Here is a 15,424-nt window from a genome sequence, read left to right on the forward strand (position 1 = left end):
TTTAATTGATTTTGAAAAGAGTTGAAAGTGGCTTGTTTTGAAAATGGCACTTTGTGGTTTTGAATGAAAATATGGTTTTTGGGCATACTTTGACGGGACATAACTTGGACTACGGATCTTTGATTTGTGCCAATTCTGTTTAGAAATGAAATTGGATCCGGGATGTCCATGCCGTTCGAAGAACGGGTGAAAAATGATTTAAAATGAGAGAGTTATGACCGTCGGAAGATTGGGGGTTGAATCTGTGAATTCTGCAGCTTTTAACTTAGAAAATTTTTAGCAGAATGACCCCTCGCGCGTAGGCGCACTTGGCGCGTATGCGCCGTTCTTCGAGAAAGCATCATCCACGCGTGCGCGTGGAGTGCGCGTACGCGTGGCCCTGTTTTCATCCCAAAGTTGATTTTTGAGTTTTAAAAGCCAAACTTCATACTTCTAAGCCTCCAATCTCACCACTTATGTCTTAAATCATTATGATATGCCTAGCATGAGGAAAAGGGCTAGTGAATGTGGTAACTTGCGAGTGAAGCAAGGGAAAAATGAATGATCCATGAGGATCAAAGATGATTATGTGAGATGTGGAGGATGGCGGTGGAAGTGCTTGTTATGCCATGGGCCGAATGGCCGTAATTGGTAATGAATTGGCTGGTTATGGATTTAACTGTGAGCCGGATGGCTGGATTATGCCGTGTGGCGGCGGAGCCATGTTTATGGCTAAGTATAAATGCATATATGCTGTTGAATGAATTGTGAATGTTGGCACTTCCACCATTGGAGATGAGGGTTTCCCTGGGTAGTAGCAATGGCTAGCCACCATGTGCTCCAGGTTGAGACTCGAAGCTCTGTTAACCCAATGTCGTAAGTGTGGCCGGGCACTGTGAAAGGCCCGGATGAGCTCGCCCCCATAAATATTCACCAGTGATGGTGATGGATAAATATTCACCAGTGAGGGTGATGGATATGGATCATGATTATGATCAAGTTTATGATGAGTATAACTCGAGTTGGGGATGCACGACAGAGGGACAGTCCAATGGCTAGCTACCAGGACTTGTCGGGTTGGCTATATAACCGACAGATGATATCATCAGCCACTAGGGACAGGCATGCATCATAAGCATACTACATGAATTGTTTGAGATTGCCTATTTGACTGCATATTACTTGCTAATTGCCTAAATGCCTTATCTGTTCCTATTTGTAAATCTCTTGTCTGATATAACTGTGTTTGCTATATTATACTCCTGCTGGTGGTTGGGAGGTCTGAAGGAATTGGAAAGGGAAGTATTAGTTAGACTGAAGAATCTTTAGTCAGTTGCCACTTACGGTTTAGCTTGTTTATAAGCTTTGATATTATCTGAAGGAAGTTCTAGGATTGCCTTCGGCTTTTCTCTATTATTATGTATTATATATGTGGAAGCTGTTACCGTGCTGGGGACCTTTGGTTCTCACCCATGCGGATTTTGTGGTTTTCAGATGCAGGACGCGAGGCTTCTCGTTGAGGCATGCTGGAGACTTCTGGATTAGCGAAGATCCTTTGTTCTCAGGACTCTGTTTTGGGTTATATATCTTGTTTAGATACTTTTATCTCCATTAAATAATACAAACTGTGACGACTCCTTCTAGAGGGGATTTTTGGAGAATAGGTTTTCTGTATTTGTGTCCCTTTGGGTTTCCTTTGGGGTTTTCTTATTTTATCATATGTATATATTGCTATGCTCGGACCGGTTATCTTCGCAACTGGGTTTTGAGTCTTGATATTCCCGTTTTTGACACTCTTTATATATATGATCTTGCGCTAGCTTATCCTTTGCTCGTTACGTTATCATTCGGAGTGTTGCGTTTTCGAGTTACGATTTTTGTTTACCCCTTTTTCTTCAAAGGCTCCTAGTTATAATCAATCATTCATAATACTATACGTACTAAATTTTTGTTTTAGAGGTCGTAATACCTTGCCATCTCTGAATTATGACTTAAGCATAAGACTCTGTATGGTAGGGTGTTACAGTATGGTATCAGAGCAGTTCGTTCCTGTAGAGCCTGAGGAATGGACTGACTATGCTTCTGTGCATTCTCTGTATGTGTGTTATGTGCTGTTAGTATATCTACTTGATATAGTTGGCATAAACGTTCATGAGCATGCATTTGGGACTTTGAAGCACTAAACTTCCGATATTGAGACTGATCAACTTAATATCGATTGTTTGGTGTGTATAGGAACCAGATGGCGCCTCGTGGACGCGGTAGAGGCCGTGGGAGAGGACATACGAATGCTCGTGCGCCGGAGACTAACCCTAATAACCCGGTGAACTTTATGACTGCGTTGGAGAACATGGCTGCTGCTATGCAAGCAACTGCTGAGGCTCTTGGTCAACAGATGAACAACCATGGTAATGACGGAGGTAGAGTTCAGGGCCCGATGACACTGGCAAACTTTTTGAAGGTTAATCCCCCTAAGTTCAAGGGAACCACTAGTCCGACTGAAGCCGATACATGGTTTCAAGCCATGGAACGAGCACTGCAAGCGCAGGTGGTACCTGAAGGGCAGCGTGTAGAGTTCGCTACCTATTTGCTCACTGGGGAAGCGTCGCATTGGTGGCAAGGAATCCGACGCCTCCTGCAGCAGGGTGATGATTATATCACCTGGAATGTCTTCCAAGAGGAATCCTATAAGAAGTACTTTCCGACTTCTGCTAGGACGGCCAAGGAGCTTGAATTGTTGCAGCTGAAGCAGGGTACTATGTCTGTATCTGAGTATACTGACAAGTTTGAGGAGCTGTTCAGATTCTCTCGTATGTGTCAAGGGACTCCGGTGGAATATGAGGAATGGAAGTGTGTTAAGTACGAAGGAGGACTCCGGAGTGATATTTTCAGTTCAGTGGGACCAATGGAGATTAGAACTTTCTCCGAGTTGGTGAACAAGTGTAGGGTTACTGAAGAGTGTGTGAAGAGGGCAGCCGCTGAGAAAGGAAGTCACAAAGGATCGTTTCCACAGAACCGAGGCAAGAGCTTTGCACCTAGAGGTCCGTCTTTCAAGAGGGAAGGTTCTTTTAGGAGGCCCAACAACAACTACTCCCAAGGAAAAAAGGTTTGGGAAGCAGCCTCAGAATGATCAAGCTTGTACTAGGTGTGGGAGTCACCATCCGGGAGTACCATGCAAGGCCGGATGGGGTTTGTGCTACAATTGTGGAAAGGCGGGGCATAAAGCCGCAAGTTGTCCAGAGAAGCAAAAGCAAGGTGCTGGGAAAGCACAACAGACTGGTTGGGTGTTCACCACCTCAGCTGTGGGTGCAGAGGGATCCAAGACACTCATTCGAGGTAACTGTGAAATGGCTGGTCAAACTTTAAATGCTTTATTTGATTCGGGAGCATCGCATTCATTCATTGCATTTGAGAAAGCCCATGAGTTAGGGTTGAAGATCGTAATCTTAGGTTATGACTTAAAAGTGTATAATGCTACCCATGAAGCCATGGTAACTAGGCTAGGATGCCCGAAAGTTTCGTTTAGGTTCAAGCAGCGTGATTTTGTCCATAATTTAATCTGCTTACCGATGATCGGTCTTGATCTTATCTTGGGATTGGACTGGTTATCTAAGAATCATGTCCTGCTTGATTGTTCTACAAAGTCGGTGTACTTTATGCCGAAAGATACAGAAGGACCGGTCGTGGTGAATAATTATTACTTGAATTCGATGATGGTGAACTGTTCTGGAATCGAATGTTAGGGTATCCTGTTGTTAACCGCTGGTGTTTCGGGTGATGATCAAAAGTTGGATCAGATTCCGGTAGTGTGTGATTTTCCGGAAGTGTTTCCCGATGATATTGAGGAATTTCCACCTAACCGAGAGGTCGAGTTTGCTATTGAATTGGTGCCTGGGGTGGGACCAATCTCAAGTGCTCCTTATAGAATGTCACCATTAGAGATGGCCGAGCTAAAGTCTTAGTTAGAGGAATTGTTGGGTAAGAACTTTATTCGACCAAGTGTTTCCCCGTGGGGTGCTCCAGTGTTACTGGTGAAGAAGAAAGATGGAAGTATGCGGCTCTGTGTGGATTACAGGCAGCTGAACAAGGTTACAATAAAGAATAAGTACCCATTGCCGAGGATTGATGATCTCATGGATCAGTTACAAGGAGCTGGGGTTTTCTCCAAGATCGATTTGCGATCCGATTTTCACCAGATAAGGGTGAGGGGTGAGGATATCCCTAAGACCGCTTTCAGGACTCGTTATGGTCATTACGAGTACACTGTAATGTCCTTTGGGTTGACGAACGCTCCTGCAGCATTCATGGATTACATGAATAGAGTGTTCCGTCCGTTTCTGGATAAATTCGTGGTTGTCTTCATTGACGATATACTAATTTACTCCAAGACTGAAGAAGAGCATGCGGAACACTTGCGGACCGTGTTGTAGATTTTAAAGGAGAAGAAACTCTATGCGAAACTGTCTAAGTGTGAGTTCTGGAAGAGCGAGGTGAAGTTTTTGGGTCACGTGGTGAGTAAGAAGGGAATAGCCGTAGATCCAACCAAGGTAGAAGCTGTGATGGATTGGAAGCAACCAACCACAGTAACTGAGATAAGGAGTTTTCTGGGTTTAGCTGGCTATTACCAAAGGTTCATCAAATGCTTTTCGCAATTAGCTTTGCCGTTGACAAAGTTAACTCGCAAAGACACTCCGTTTGTTTGGACTCCTGAGTGCGAGGAGAGCTTTCAGACATTGAAGAAAAAGTTGACCACTGCACCTGTGTTAGTGTTACCTGAGCCGAACGAGCCTTTTGAGGTGTACTGTGATGCATCGTTAAAGGGCCTAGGATGCGTGCTGATGCAGCATCATAATGTGGTGGCGTATGCCTCATGACAGTTGAGACCTCACGAAGTTAGTTATCCTACGCACGATTTGGAACTCGCTGCGGTTGTGTTTGCCTTGAAGGTGTGGAGGCATTATCTCTATGGGGTTAAGTTCCAAGTCTTCTCCGATCACAAGAGCTTGAAATACCTCTTTGATCAGAAAGAGCTTAATATGAGGCAAAGAAGGTGGATGGAATTGTTGAAAGACTATGACTTTGAGTTAAATTACCATCCTGGAAAGGCGAATATAGTGGCGGATGCGTTAAGTCGAAAGTCGTTATATGCTTCTTGGATGATGCTTCAAGAGGAGAAGTTGCTCAAGGGATTCGAGAGTCTAAAAATTGGTGCTCGAGAAGTATCTGGAACCTTGTGTTTGAGCCGATTAGAAATCTCGAGTGACTTTAAGTCCGAACTCCTAAAGGCTCATGAAAATGATGAAGCGTTATGGAAGGTGTTACCGGCTATCGAGCAAGGAAAACAGTGGAGAGTGTCGGAAGAAAAAGATGGGTTATGGAGATTCAAGGGTAGGATCATTGTGCCGGATGTTGGCACTTTGAGGCAAGATATCTTAAAGGAGGCACACAAAAGCGGATTCTCCATTCACCCGGGGAGTACTAAGATGTACCATGATTTAAAGGCGATGTTTTGGTGGCCGGGTATGAAGAATGATGTGGCGGAATATGTTTCAAAGTGCTTAACTTGTCAAAAGGTAAAGATTGAACATCAAAGACCTTCCGGGATGTTGCAACCTTTAGAGGTTCCGCAATGGAAGTGGGAAAGTATTGCAATGGACTTTGTGTCGGGATTGCCAAGGACTGGTTTTGATGCTATCTGGGTGATTGTGGACCGACTGACGAAGTCAGCTCACTTTTTGCCCATTCGGATGACTTACACCCTTGAGGAGCTAGCTCGGTTATACATAAAGGAGATTGTGAGACTCCATGGTGTACCTGCTACTATAATCTCTGATAGAGATCCTCGTTTCACTTCAAGGTTCTGGGGTGCATTTCAGAAAGCTTTTGGAACTCGGTTAAGCTTGAGTACAGCGTACCATCCTCAAACAGATGGTCAATCCGAGAGGACGATCCAAACACTAGAGGATATGTTGAGAGCTTGTGTTTTGGACCAACCGGCGAGTTGGGATCGGTATATGCCGTTAGTAGAGTTTGCATACAATAATAGTTACCATGCGAGCATCGGAATGGCTCCGTATGAGGCTTTGTATGGGAGAAAACGTCAATCTCCACTATGTTGGTATGAAGCTGGAGAGAAAGGCTTGTTGGGGCCGGAAATGATAGCTGAGACCACTGAACAAGTCAAGAAAATCCGAGATAGGATGCTTACGGCGCAGAGTCGTCAAAAGAGTTACGCCAATCAAAGGCGGAAGCCCTTAGAATTTGAGGCAGGAGATCATGTTTTCCTGAAAGTTACTCCGACCACAGGAGTAGGTAGAGCGATTAAAGCAAAGAAGTTGAATCCTCGATACATTGGTCCATTTCAGATCTTGGAGAGGATTGGGCCGGTGGCGTATCGGGTGGCTCTACCACCCCATCTTTCAAACCTGCACGACGTATTTCACGTGTCGCAGCTTCGAAAGTACACTCCTGATGCTAGCCATGTGTTAGAACCCGAATCGGTTCAGTTAAGAGAAGATTTGACGCTTCCAGTGGCTCCAGTCAGAATTGATGATACTAGTATCAAACGGTTGCGTGGAAAAGAGGTTTCATTAGTCAAAGTGGCTTGGAGTCGAGGCGGTGTTGAGGAACACACTTGGGAACTTGAGTCGGAGATGCGAACGGATTATCCGCACTTATTCTCAGGTAATTGAATTTGAATTTGAATTTTGTGGGCAAAATTCCCAATTAGGTGGGTAGAATGTAAGATCCGGTTAATTAACGGCTAATTAACCCATAAATGAGAATTTATTCTAGAAAGCCAAAAATGTTATTTTTATGGCTTAATATGATAGAGGAAATTGAGACGAGAATTTCGGTACCAATTTTATAGAAATCGGACCAAGATTGGACCGAACGGGCCAAACCGGGCCAACCGGACCCAAAGTGGGCCCTTGGCCCAACTAAACTAAACCAAAACCCTAGTTTTCAGCACTCTCTCTCCTCATTTGAGACACTAAACACGCTGAAATGGAGGCCATGGAGGGAAGAACACTCTCTCAAGTTCTATCTCTCACTTGATCTTCAAACCACCATAACTTTTGATCTAGATCTCCGATTGCCGCTCCGTTTGTGGCCACGCGTTCACCGCGGAGAGCTCTACAAAACCCATACAATTAATCTTGAGGTAAGTCACGTTTTACTGTTCGAAATTCCAGCCCTTGATTTCGAGTTTCATGAGTAAAAATGTTGAGATTTTGGGTTCTTTGATGTTATAGGACCCAACTCTCTTGAAGGAGAAGGTTAATCTTGTCTCTTTGGACCTTGGGTGTGGTAAGATTCTCAACCCTAGTGTAATTTGTTGTTCTATGAGGTTTGGGCATTGAGATGTTGTGTATGGGTATGATGATTGTGGCTTAGGTTGTGTATATGTGAATATTGGAGCTTGATTGGTGATTTTGGAAAGCTTGGAAGAGGGTTTTGTGTGATAAAATCTGTTCTTGGAGGTGTTGAGACCTTGAGAGGTTGAGGAAAAGTGGTTTGGAAGTGCTCCGGTTGAGCTTGGGAAATCGGCTAAGGTATGGTTTCGGTTTCCCGTATCTAATATGTAATGTGGTAGGAAATACTTAGGCTAGAGGCCCTAAGATAGGCATTGAATTGATGATGTTGTGGAATGGTTGAGATATATGATGTGATCATATGTGTGATTATGAATATTGATGCCTTGATTGTGTGATATGTGAGAAAATACATGTTGTGATATATGCTTGATGAATGATTGAGGTTGAATTGATGGGTGGTGCCATATTGTTGGTGAGTATGATGATTATGTATAATGATGGTTGATTGAAAATTGATATTGTTAGAAATTGGGATGAGAAGGATGTATGACATAATATTGTGTTTATCCTTTGGCCTTTTGATTGAGAAGTGTTAAAATGGTTGGAGGTAGTTTTGAGAATTTTGGTAAAATGTCAATGCGTGAGTTGAGGATGGCTTGTTGTTGAATTTGGTACACTTTGATTGATTTCAAAGAAAAGGGATGAAATTGGCATGTTTTAATTGATTTTGAAAAGAGTTGAAAGTGGCTTGTTTTGAAAATGGCACTTTGTGGTTTTGAATGAAAATATGGTTTTTGGGCATACTTTGACGGGACATAACTTGGACTACGGATCTTTGATTTGTGCCAATTCTATTTAGAAATGAAATTGGATCCGGGATGTCCATGCCGTTCGAAGAACGGGTGAAAAATGATTTAAAATGAGAGAGTTATGACCGTCGGAAGATTGGGGGTTGAATCTGTGAATTCTGCAGCTTTTAACTTAGAAAATTTTTAGCAGAATGACCCCTCGCGCGTAGGCGCACTTGGCGCGTATGCGCCGTTCTTCGAGAAAGCATCATCCACGCGTGCGCGTGGAGTGCGCGTACGCGTGGCCCTGTTTTCATCCCAAAGTTGATTTTTGAGTTTTAAAAGCCAAACTTCATACTTCTAAGCCTCCAATCTCACCACTTATGTCTTAAATCATTATGATATGCCTAGCATGAGGAAAAGGGCTAGTGAATGTGGTAACTTGCGAGTGAAGCAAGGGAAAAATGAATGATCCATGAGGATCAAAGATGATTATGTGAGATGTGGAGGATGGCGGTGGAAGTGCTTGTTATGCCATGGGCCGAATGGCCGTAATTGTTAATGAATTGGCTGGTTATGGATTTAACCGTGAGCCGGATGGCTGGATTATGCCGTGTGGCGGCGGAGCCATGTTTATGGCTAAGTATAAATGCATATATGCTGTTGAATGAATTGTGAATGTTGGCACTTCCACCATTGGAGATGAGGGTTTCCCTGGGTAGTAGCAATGGCTAGCCACCATGTGCTCCAGGTTGAGACTCGAAGCTCTGTTAACCCAATGTCGTAAGTGTGGCCGGGCACTGTGAAAGGCCCGGATGAGCTCGCCCCCATAAATATTCACCAGTGATGGTGATGGATAAATATTCACCAGTGAGGGTGATGGATATGGATCATGATTATGATCAAGTTTATGATGAGTATAACTCGAGTTGGGGATACACGACAGAGGGACAGTCCAATGGCTAGCTACCAGGACTTGTCGGGTTGGCTATATAACCGACAGATGATATCATCAGCCACTAGGGACAGGCATGCATCATAAGCATACTACATGAATTGTTTGAGATTGCCTATTTGACTGCATATTACTTGCTAATTGCCTAAATGCCTTATCTGTTCCTATTTGTAAATCTCTTGTCTGATATAACTGTGTTTGCTATATTATACTCCTGCTGGTGGTTGGGAGGTCTGAAGGAATTGGAAAGGGAAGTATTAGTTAGACTGAAGAATCTTTAGTCAGTTGCCACTTACGGTTTAGCTTGTTTATAAGCTTTGATATTATCTGAAGGAAGTTCTAGGATTGCCTTCGGCTTTTCTCTATTATTATGTATTATATATGTGGAAGCTGTTACCGTGCTGGGGACCTCTGGTTCTCACCCATGCGGATTTTGTGGTTTTCAGATGCAGGACGCGAGGCTTCTCGTTGAGGCATGCTGGAGACTTCTGGATTAGCGAAGATCCTTTGTTCTCAGGACTCTGTTTTGGGTTATATATCTTGTTTAGATACTTTTATCTCCATTAAATAATACAAACTGTGACGACTCCTTCTAGAGGGGATTTTTGGAGAATAGGTTTTCTGTATTTGTGTCCCTTTGGGTTTCCTTTGGGGTTTTCTTATTTTATCATATGTATATATTGCTATGCTCGGACCGGTTATCTTCGCAACTGGGTTTTGAGTCTTGATATTCCCGTTTTTGACACTCTTTATATATATGATCTTGCGCTAGCTTATCCTTTGCTCGTTACGTTATCATTCGGAGTGTTGCGTTTTCGAGTTACGGTTTTTGTTTACCCCTTTTTCTTCAAAGGCTCCTAGTTATAATCAATCATTCATAATACTATACGTACTAAATTTTTGTTTTAGAGGTCGTAATACCTTGCCATCTCTGAATTATGACTTAAGCATAAGACTCTGTATGGTAGGGTGTTACATGTATGATTATCTTCCAAATATAACCCTATTTTTAGTTCAGTCTGACACATTTTGTTCTATTCCATAGCATCACAAAATACTCACACCAAGTTAAATACATCCCAATCAAACAAAATAGAGAACCTAATAAGCTACCTTTAAATTATATTGAGTATACAACCATACATCAAAAACTTTATAGTTCCTATCCTATATATGTGCCGTTACAGTAACTCTCTTTCCCCTTATTAGCTTATCTTATCAAAAAATTCGGTATGAAATCTTCCAATCTACTCTATCCCTTTAATTTCAATAAAAGTTAGGGGGGAAAAGAAAAAAGCACCAATGCTTTATGCTTCCCTTTATTCGTGCATAACTAAGTAACTAACCATAACTTTTATCTCACAAAAAAGCTTCAATGGCAGAGAAGAAGAACTTGCTTGTACTTGACACCGTGACCAGGAGACTCGCCTCCATAGTCAACCGCCTTGGTGCCTCTTCTCAATCTGATCACCCTTCTCTTCATCCCCACAACCAACTCCAACTTGGCCTCTGACTCTTCAACTTCCCGGAATGATAGCTACGAACGTGTTCACGGTGATGTTCCCTCCCACGACGTCGTTTGGAGGGTCATCGCTTCCGATGCTGACTCCGACAAGGAGTTCACTGACATCATCTACGAGAAGGCTGTTGGGGAAGGCATAGCCAAGGTTTGGGTTTCAGCTTTCAACTTTTTCAAGTTCATTTTTATTTTGGATTTTTGTGATTGGGTGAGTGGTTGCAGATTAGTATTAATAGGCCTGAGAGAAGGAATGCCTTTCGACCCAATACAGTTAAGGAACTTATTTGTGCTTTCAATGATGCCAGGCATGATAGTTCTATTGGGGTTGTCATTCTTATTGGCAAGGTATGCCTCCTCCCTACTCCAGTGTTTTTCAGAAATTCTGTAAATTGATGCGTTGACCTCAAAAGTTAAGGTTAATTGAGATGGATTCAGGCCAAATGGTTGGGGTTGATGCCCCTTTTGACTAGAGTTTAATTTTGATATACTATTATCCAATCAAATCTACTCTTAGAGTCGGATGATCATTCAAGTGATTGGTGTTAAAATGAGTTTAATTGAATGTCAGTGTATTGCATCGAATTAAATCCTTCCTTGATTATTTTAAACATGATGCTTCCAGTGAAAAGGACATTTGGCCATGTTGTTGTCACTTTGACATGAATGGAATATTCACATTTTATGTGCAAACTAGTGTGAACTTGATTGATGTTGATTTGCCTATTTATTTTGTAGGGGACCAAGGCATTTTGTAGTGGTGGTGACCAAGCTTTGAGGACAGCAGATGGTTATTCTGATAATGAAGATATTGGTAGCCTTAATGTGTTGGACTTGCAGGTTTATTGATTGTTGGCATTTTTTTATGAGGCAATTATTAGTGTTATTATGCCAATATATAAGATTAGTATGATTCTTGATCCCTAGTGTTGTTGAATCTTACGAAGAGATTGTATTTCCTGAACCGTCTGAGGGTTTTCTGGCGTGTGTGCAGAATCATCATGCTGTTGTTGTGCCTAGGCTTCCTGCTGGTTTGAATTTGCTTAGCCCAGGTGAGTTCTTTCAAATGTTCTTTTTCATTCCGCACTCTGTGAAGAACCCTTTAATTATTTTATTTTTGTTCTGATCTCTGTTTGCTTTTGTTATTCTCTCTGTTTTTCTATGTTTTGATTCTTTGGCATAGATTGATTTACTCCAATTCCAATTCGGATTTTAATTCTATTTCAGTCAGGAGATGTCAAGATTAACTTTCAATGTGGAGCTTGATACTGCTAATGCAACTTAGTTATTTATTAATATTTTAGATTATTCTATCTTTAAGTGCTAAGTGTAATTTGTGACATTCATGTAACATTGGGATGGTCATCTTATTTTTTTGGGTATCTTTTTATTAAGACAATGAGATATTGGCCAATGATGTTGAAAAATAACATCCAATTTTATAGGTATCATGTAATGAATATTATGTTTATTTATGTGATTTTTGGCTCTCTTTTTTCAATTTACAGTGTTTGATGGAGTAAACTTAGAAAACAAATCTAAAGTATTCATTTTGCAATAGAAAAATCTAAAAAAAATTCTATTTTATCTTACTGAGGGATTTACAGACGGATTTTCTGTCTGTAATCAGAACGAGGGATGATTTTCCGAAGTTCAAATTACAGACAGAAAATCTGTCGAAAAATCCGTCTGTAATTACAGACAGAAAATCCGTCAGAAAATCCGTCTGTAATTATAGACGGAAAATCCGTCTGTAATTACAGACGGAAAATCCGTCGGAAAGTTCGTCGCCTTTGGGAAATGGATAGAAAATTTACAGAGGAAAAATCTGTCGGTAACTGCTAAAAATCTGTCTGTAATTTTCCGATGGAAAAAAATCCGTCGGTGAATAATTTCCGATGGGGCTTTTACAGAGGGACGAAATCCGTCGTTAACCAAAAATTCGTCTGTAATAAAGACTAAATCCATCTGTAAATCTGTCTGTATTAATCCATTTTCTAGTTGTGAGTGTAAATAGAAAATTTTACTATCAATATTCACTAATATTATTATCTCAATACAATAGAGATGATTCATATATTCACTAATTATATATTGTAGTATATAGAGAGAGCGCTAGATATTTGTTATTATTATGTGTATATTGCTTCTTATTACATTCCTATTTATATTTGTGTAAGATTAACCTTTTTAAATTTTGGAAAGGATAGCACTGTCTATCGTTAAAGATTTGTACTGTCCAAATATCTTTAATTGGATGAAACGTTGGTGGTCATCCATATTGTAACACTCTCTCTTGGATGACCATTGTGAATATGGCTCATTAAAATCTTACTAAAAAAAACCTAATGGAATAAAACTTTAGTGAAGGAAAAAGAGTACAATATCTTTTGTGATGAGATTGCCTCATTAAAAACCTTGTCAAGAAAAACCCAATGGAAGAAAAACTTGACTAAGGAAAAAAGAGTACAGCCTCTCCCTCTTATCACCATTATTTAATATCTCGAAATCGACACATCCCAATCTGATGTACCAATCTTTCAAAGAAGGATTTTGGAAGTGACTTTGTAAATAAATATGCCAGATTATCACTTGAGTGGATCTGTTGGACATCAATTGTTCCTTAATTTTGAAGGTCATGAGTGAAGAAGAATTTGGGAGAAATATACTTTGTTCTATCACCTTTGATGTATCCACCTTTAAGTTGCACAATGCATGCTGTATTATCTTCAAACAGGACAGTTAGAGCTATCTTATGGTCAATCAGTTCACATGATGACAGAATATATTGAATTAAACTCCTGATCCAAAAACACTAGCTGTATCACCACATGTGAATAGGTATCCTATTTGAGATCTCTTCTTTTATGTGGATAAGATAAGTATCCAGTATTTGCATAGCCAACTAACTGTGACTTGGATTCATATGGATAGAACAATCACATATCAATTGTTCCATGAAGATATTGAAAGATTTGTTTGATTCCATTCCAATGTCTTTTGATTGGAGAGGAACTATACCTTGCTAATAAATTCATAGCAAATGATATATTAGGTCGTATATTGTTAGCAAGATACATTAGTGCCCCAATGACACTGAGATATGGTACTTTAGGACCAAGGATATCTTCTTTTTTTTCTTTAGGACGAAATTGATCCTTTTCCACATCCAAAGATCTTACGATTATTGGGGTACTTAATGGATGTGACTTATCCATATAAAATCTCTTCAAGATCTTTTTTGTGTATATTGTTTGATGAATAAAGATCCCATTTTGTGTATACCCGATTGTAGGTTAAGACAAAATTTAGTTTTTCCAAGATCTTTCATCTCAAACTCTTCTTTTAGAGCTTTTATAATTGTTGGAATCTCTTCAGGGGTTCCAATGATATTTAAATCATCAACGTACACAGCAATTATAATGAATCTAGATGCATATTTCTTTATGAGAACACATGGACATATATCATCATTCTTGAATCCATTTTTGGCCAGATACTCAGTAAGACGATTATACCACATTCGTTCATATTGCTTTAGACTATATAAAGATCTTTTTAATTTGACTGAGTATAACCCCTGCGAATATTCATTGGATGATTTAGATATCTTTAGTCCTTCAAGAACTTTCATATAGATATCACGATCTAATGATCCGTATAAGTAGGCTGTTACCACATCCATTAAATGCATATGTAGTGTATGATATGCGGATAAACTAACCAAATAACGCAATATTATTCTATCCACTACAAGAGAATATGTTTTTTCATAATCTATACCGGGCCTTTGTGAAAAATCTTGTGCCAGAAGTTGAGCTTTGTAGCGCATAACTTCATTTGTCTCATTTCGTTTTCTCACAAATACTCATTTGTATCCAACAAGTTTTACATCTTCTGGTGTAAGGACTACAGGTCCAAAGACTTCACGTTTTGCAAGTGAGTCTAACTCAGCCTTCATAGCTTCTTCCCATTTTGGTTAATTTTTCTTTGTCGACATTCTTCGACTGTTCTTGGCTTAACATCCTCACTTTCATGCATGATATTTAATGTCACATTATAAGCAAATATTTTATTGACAATTTTTTTATTTCGATCCCATTTTTCTCCTGTAAAGACATAATTTATTGATATCTCATCATTTTCACAATTTTCAGTATTTTCAGGTACCTAAACATCTTCTAGCGTCAAAACTATATCAGAGTTTTGAATAACTGCAGGTATCTTTACTATGTCTTTATCTTTTTCAAAAGGAATAGTATATACCTCTTTTCTTTTTCAAGAATTATTGTCTTTGGAACCGACAGGCCTACCACGCTTCTGACGTGAATTTGTTTCTGTGGCTGTTTGTTCAACTGGGACATCAATTCGAATTGGAGCATTTTTAGCTGGTATATAGGATTTAGTTATCCTTTTCGTATCAGAAAATGCATCAGGTAATTCATTTGCTATTTTTTGCAAATGTATAATCTTTTGAACTTCTAGTTCACATTGCCCTGATCGAGGATCTAAATGCATCAAGGATGATGCATTCCAATTAAGTTCCTTTCCAAGAAGCTTATTCTCTCCCTCTAATGTTGGAAATTTTGATTCATCAAAATGACAATCTACAAATCGAGCTTTAAAGACATCTCCTATTTGTATCTCAAGATACCTCACTATAGAGGGAGAATCATATCCAACATATATCCCCAGAATATATATTTCACACCTGAATATTCTTAAATGGAAAATATTTGGCTGCAAGCCAAAAGCTAATTGCATATGAGAGAACTGATGGTAACTTGTTGGCCTCAAACGAATGAGTGTTGCGACATGTAAAATAGCTTACCCCAAGCTGAGGTTGGGAGATTTGTTCTCATAAGTA

The 15,424-nt window shown here is 40.1% G+C and overlaps 1 protein-coding gene across 1 annotated transcript; it reads left to right on the top strand.

Annotated features, from left to right (window-relative positions):
* The first annotated feature begins 10,416 nt into the window (after positions 1 to 10,416).
* Positions 10,417 to 11,493, top strand: LOC148563614 (1,4-dihydroxy-2-naphthoyl-CoA synthase, peroxisomal-like). Its single transcript, XM_088486494.1, has 4 exons — positions 10,417 to 10,520; positions 10,564 to 10,708; positions 10,783 to 10,905; positions 11,296 to 11,493. Exons 1-4 carry the CDS (start codon positions 10,417 to 10,419, stop codon positions 11,404 to 11,406), a joined length of 483 nt encoding a protein of 160 aa, XP_088342620.1. The 3' UTR covers positions 11,407 to 11,493.
* Positions 11,494 to 15,424: the final 3,931 nt, after the last annotated feature.

Source organism: Arachis ipaensis, chromosome B5 (assembly GCF_059453495.1).
Source record: "Arachis ipaensis isolate K30076 ecotype BB chromosome B5, ASM5945349v1, whole genome shotgun sequence".
NCBI classification, from domain to species: domain Eukaryota; kingdom Viridiplantae; phylum Streptophyta; class Magnoliopsida; order Fabales; family Fabaceae; genus Arachis; species Arachis ipaensis.

Coding starts and splice junctions, on each gene's coding strand:
- LOC148563614 (XM_088486494.1), top strand. CDS start 10,417: ATGGCAGAGAAGAAGAACTTGCTTGTACTTGACACCGTGACCAGGAGA. Junction 10,521..10,563: donor CAATCTGATCACCCTTCTCT/TCATCCCCACAA, acceptor TGACTCTTCAAC/TTCCCGGAATGATAGCTACG. Junction 10,906..11,295: donor TTGTCATTCTTATTGGCAAG/GTATGCCTCCTC, acceptor TTTATTTTGTAG/GGGACCAAGGCATTTTGTAG.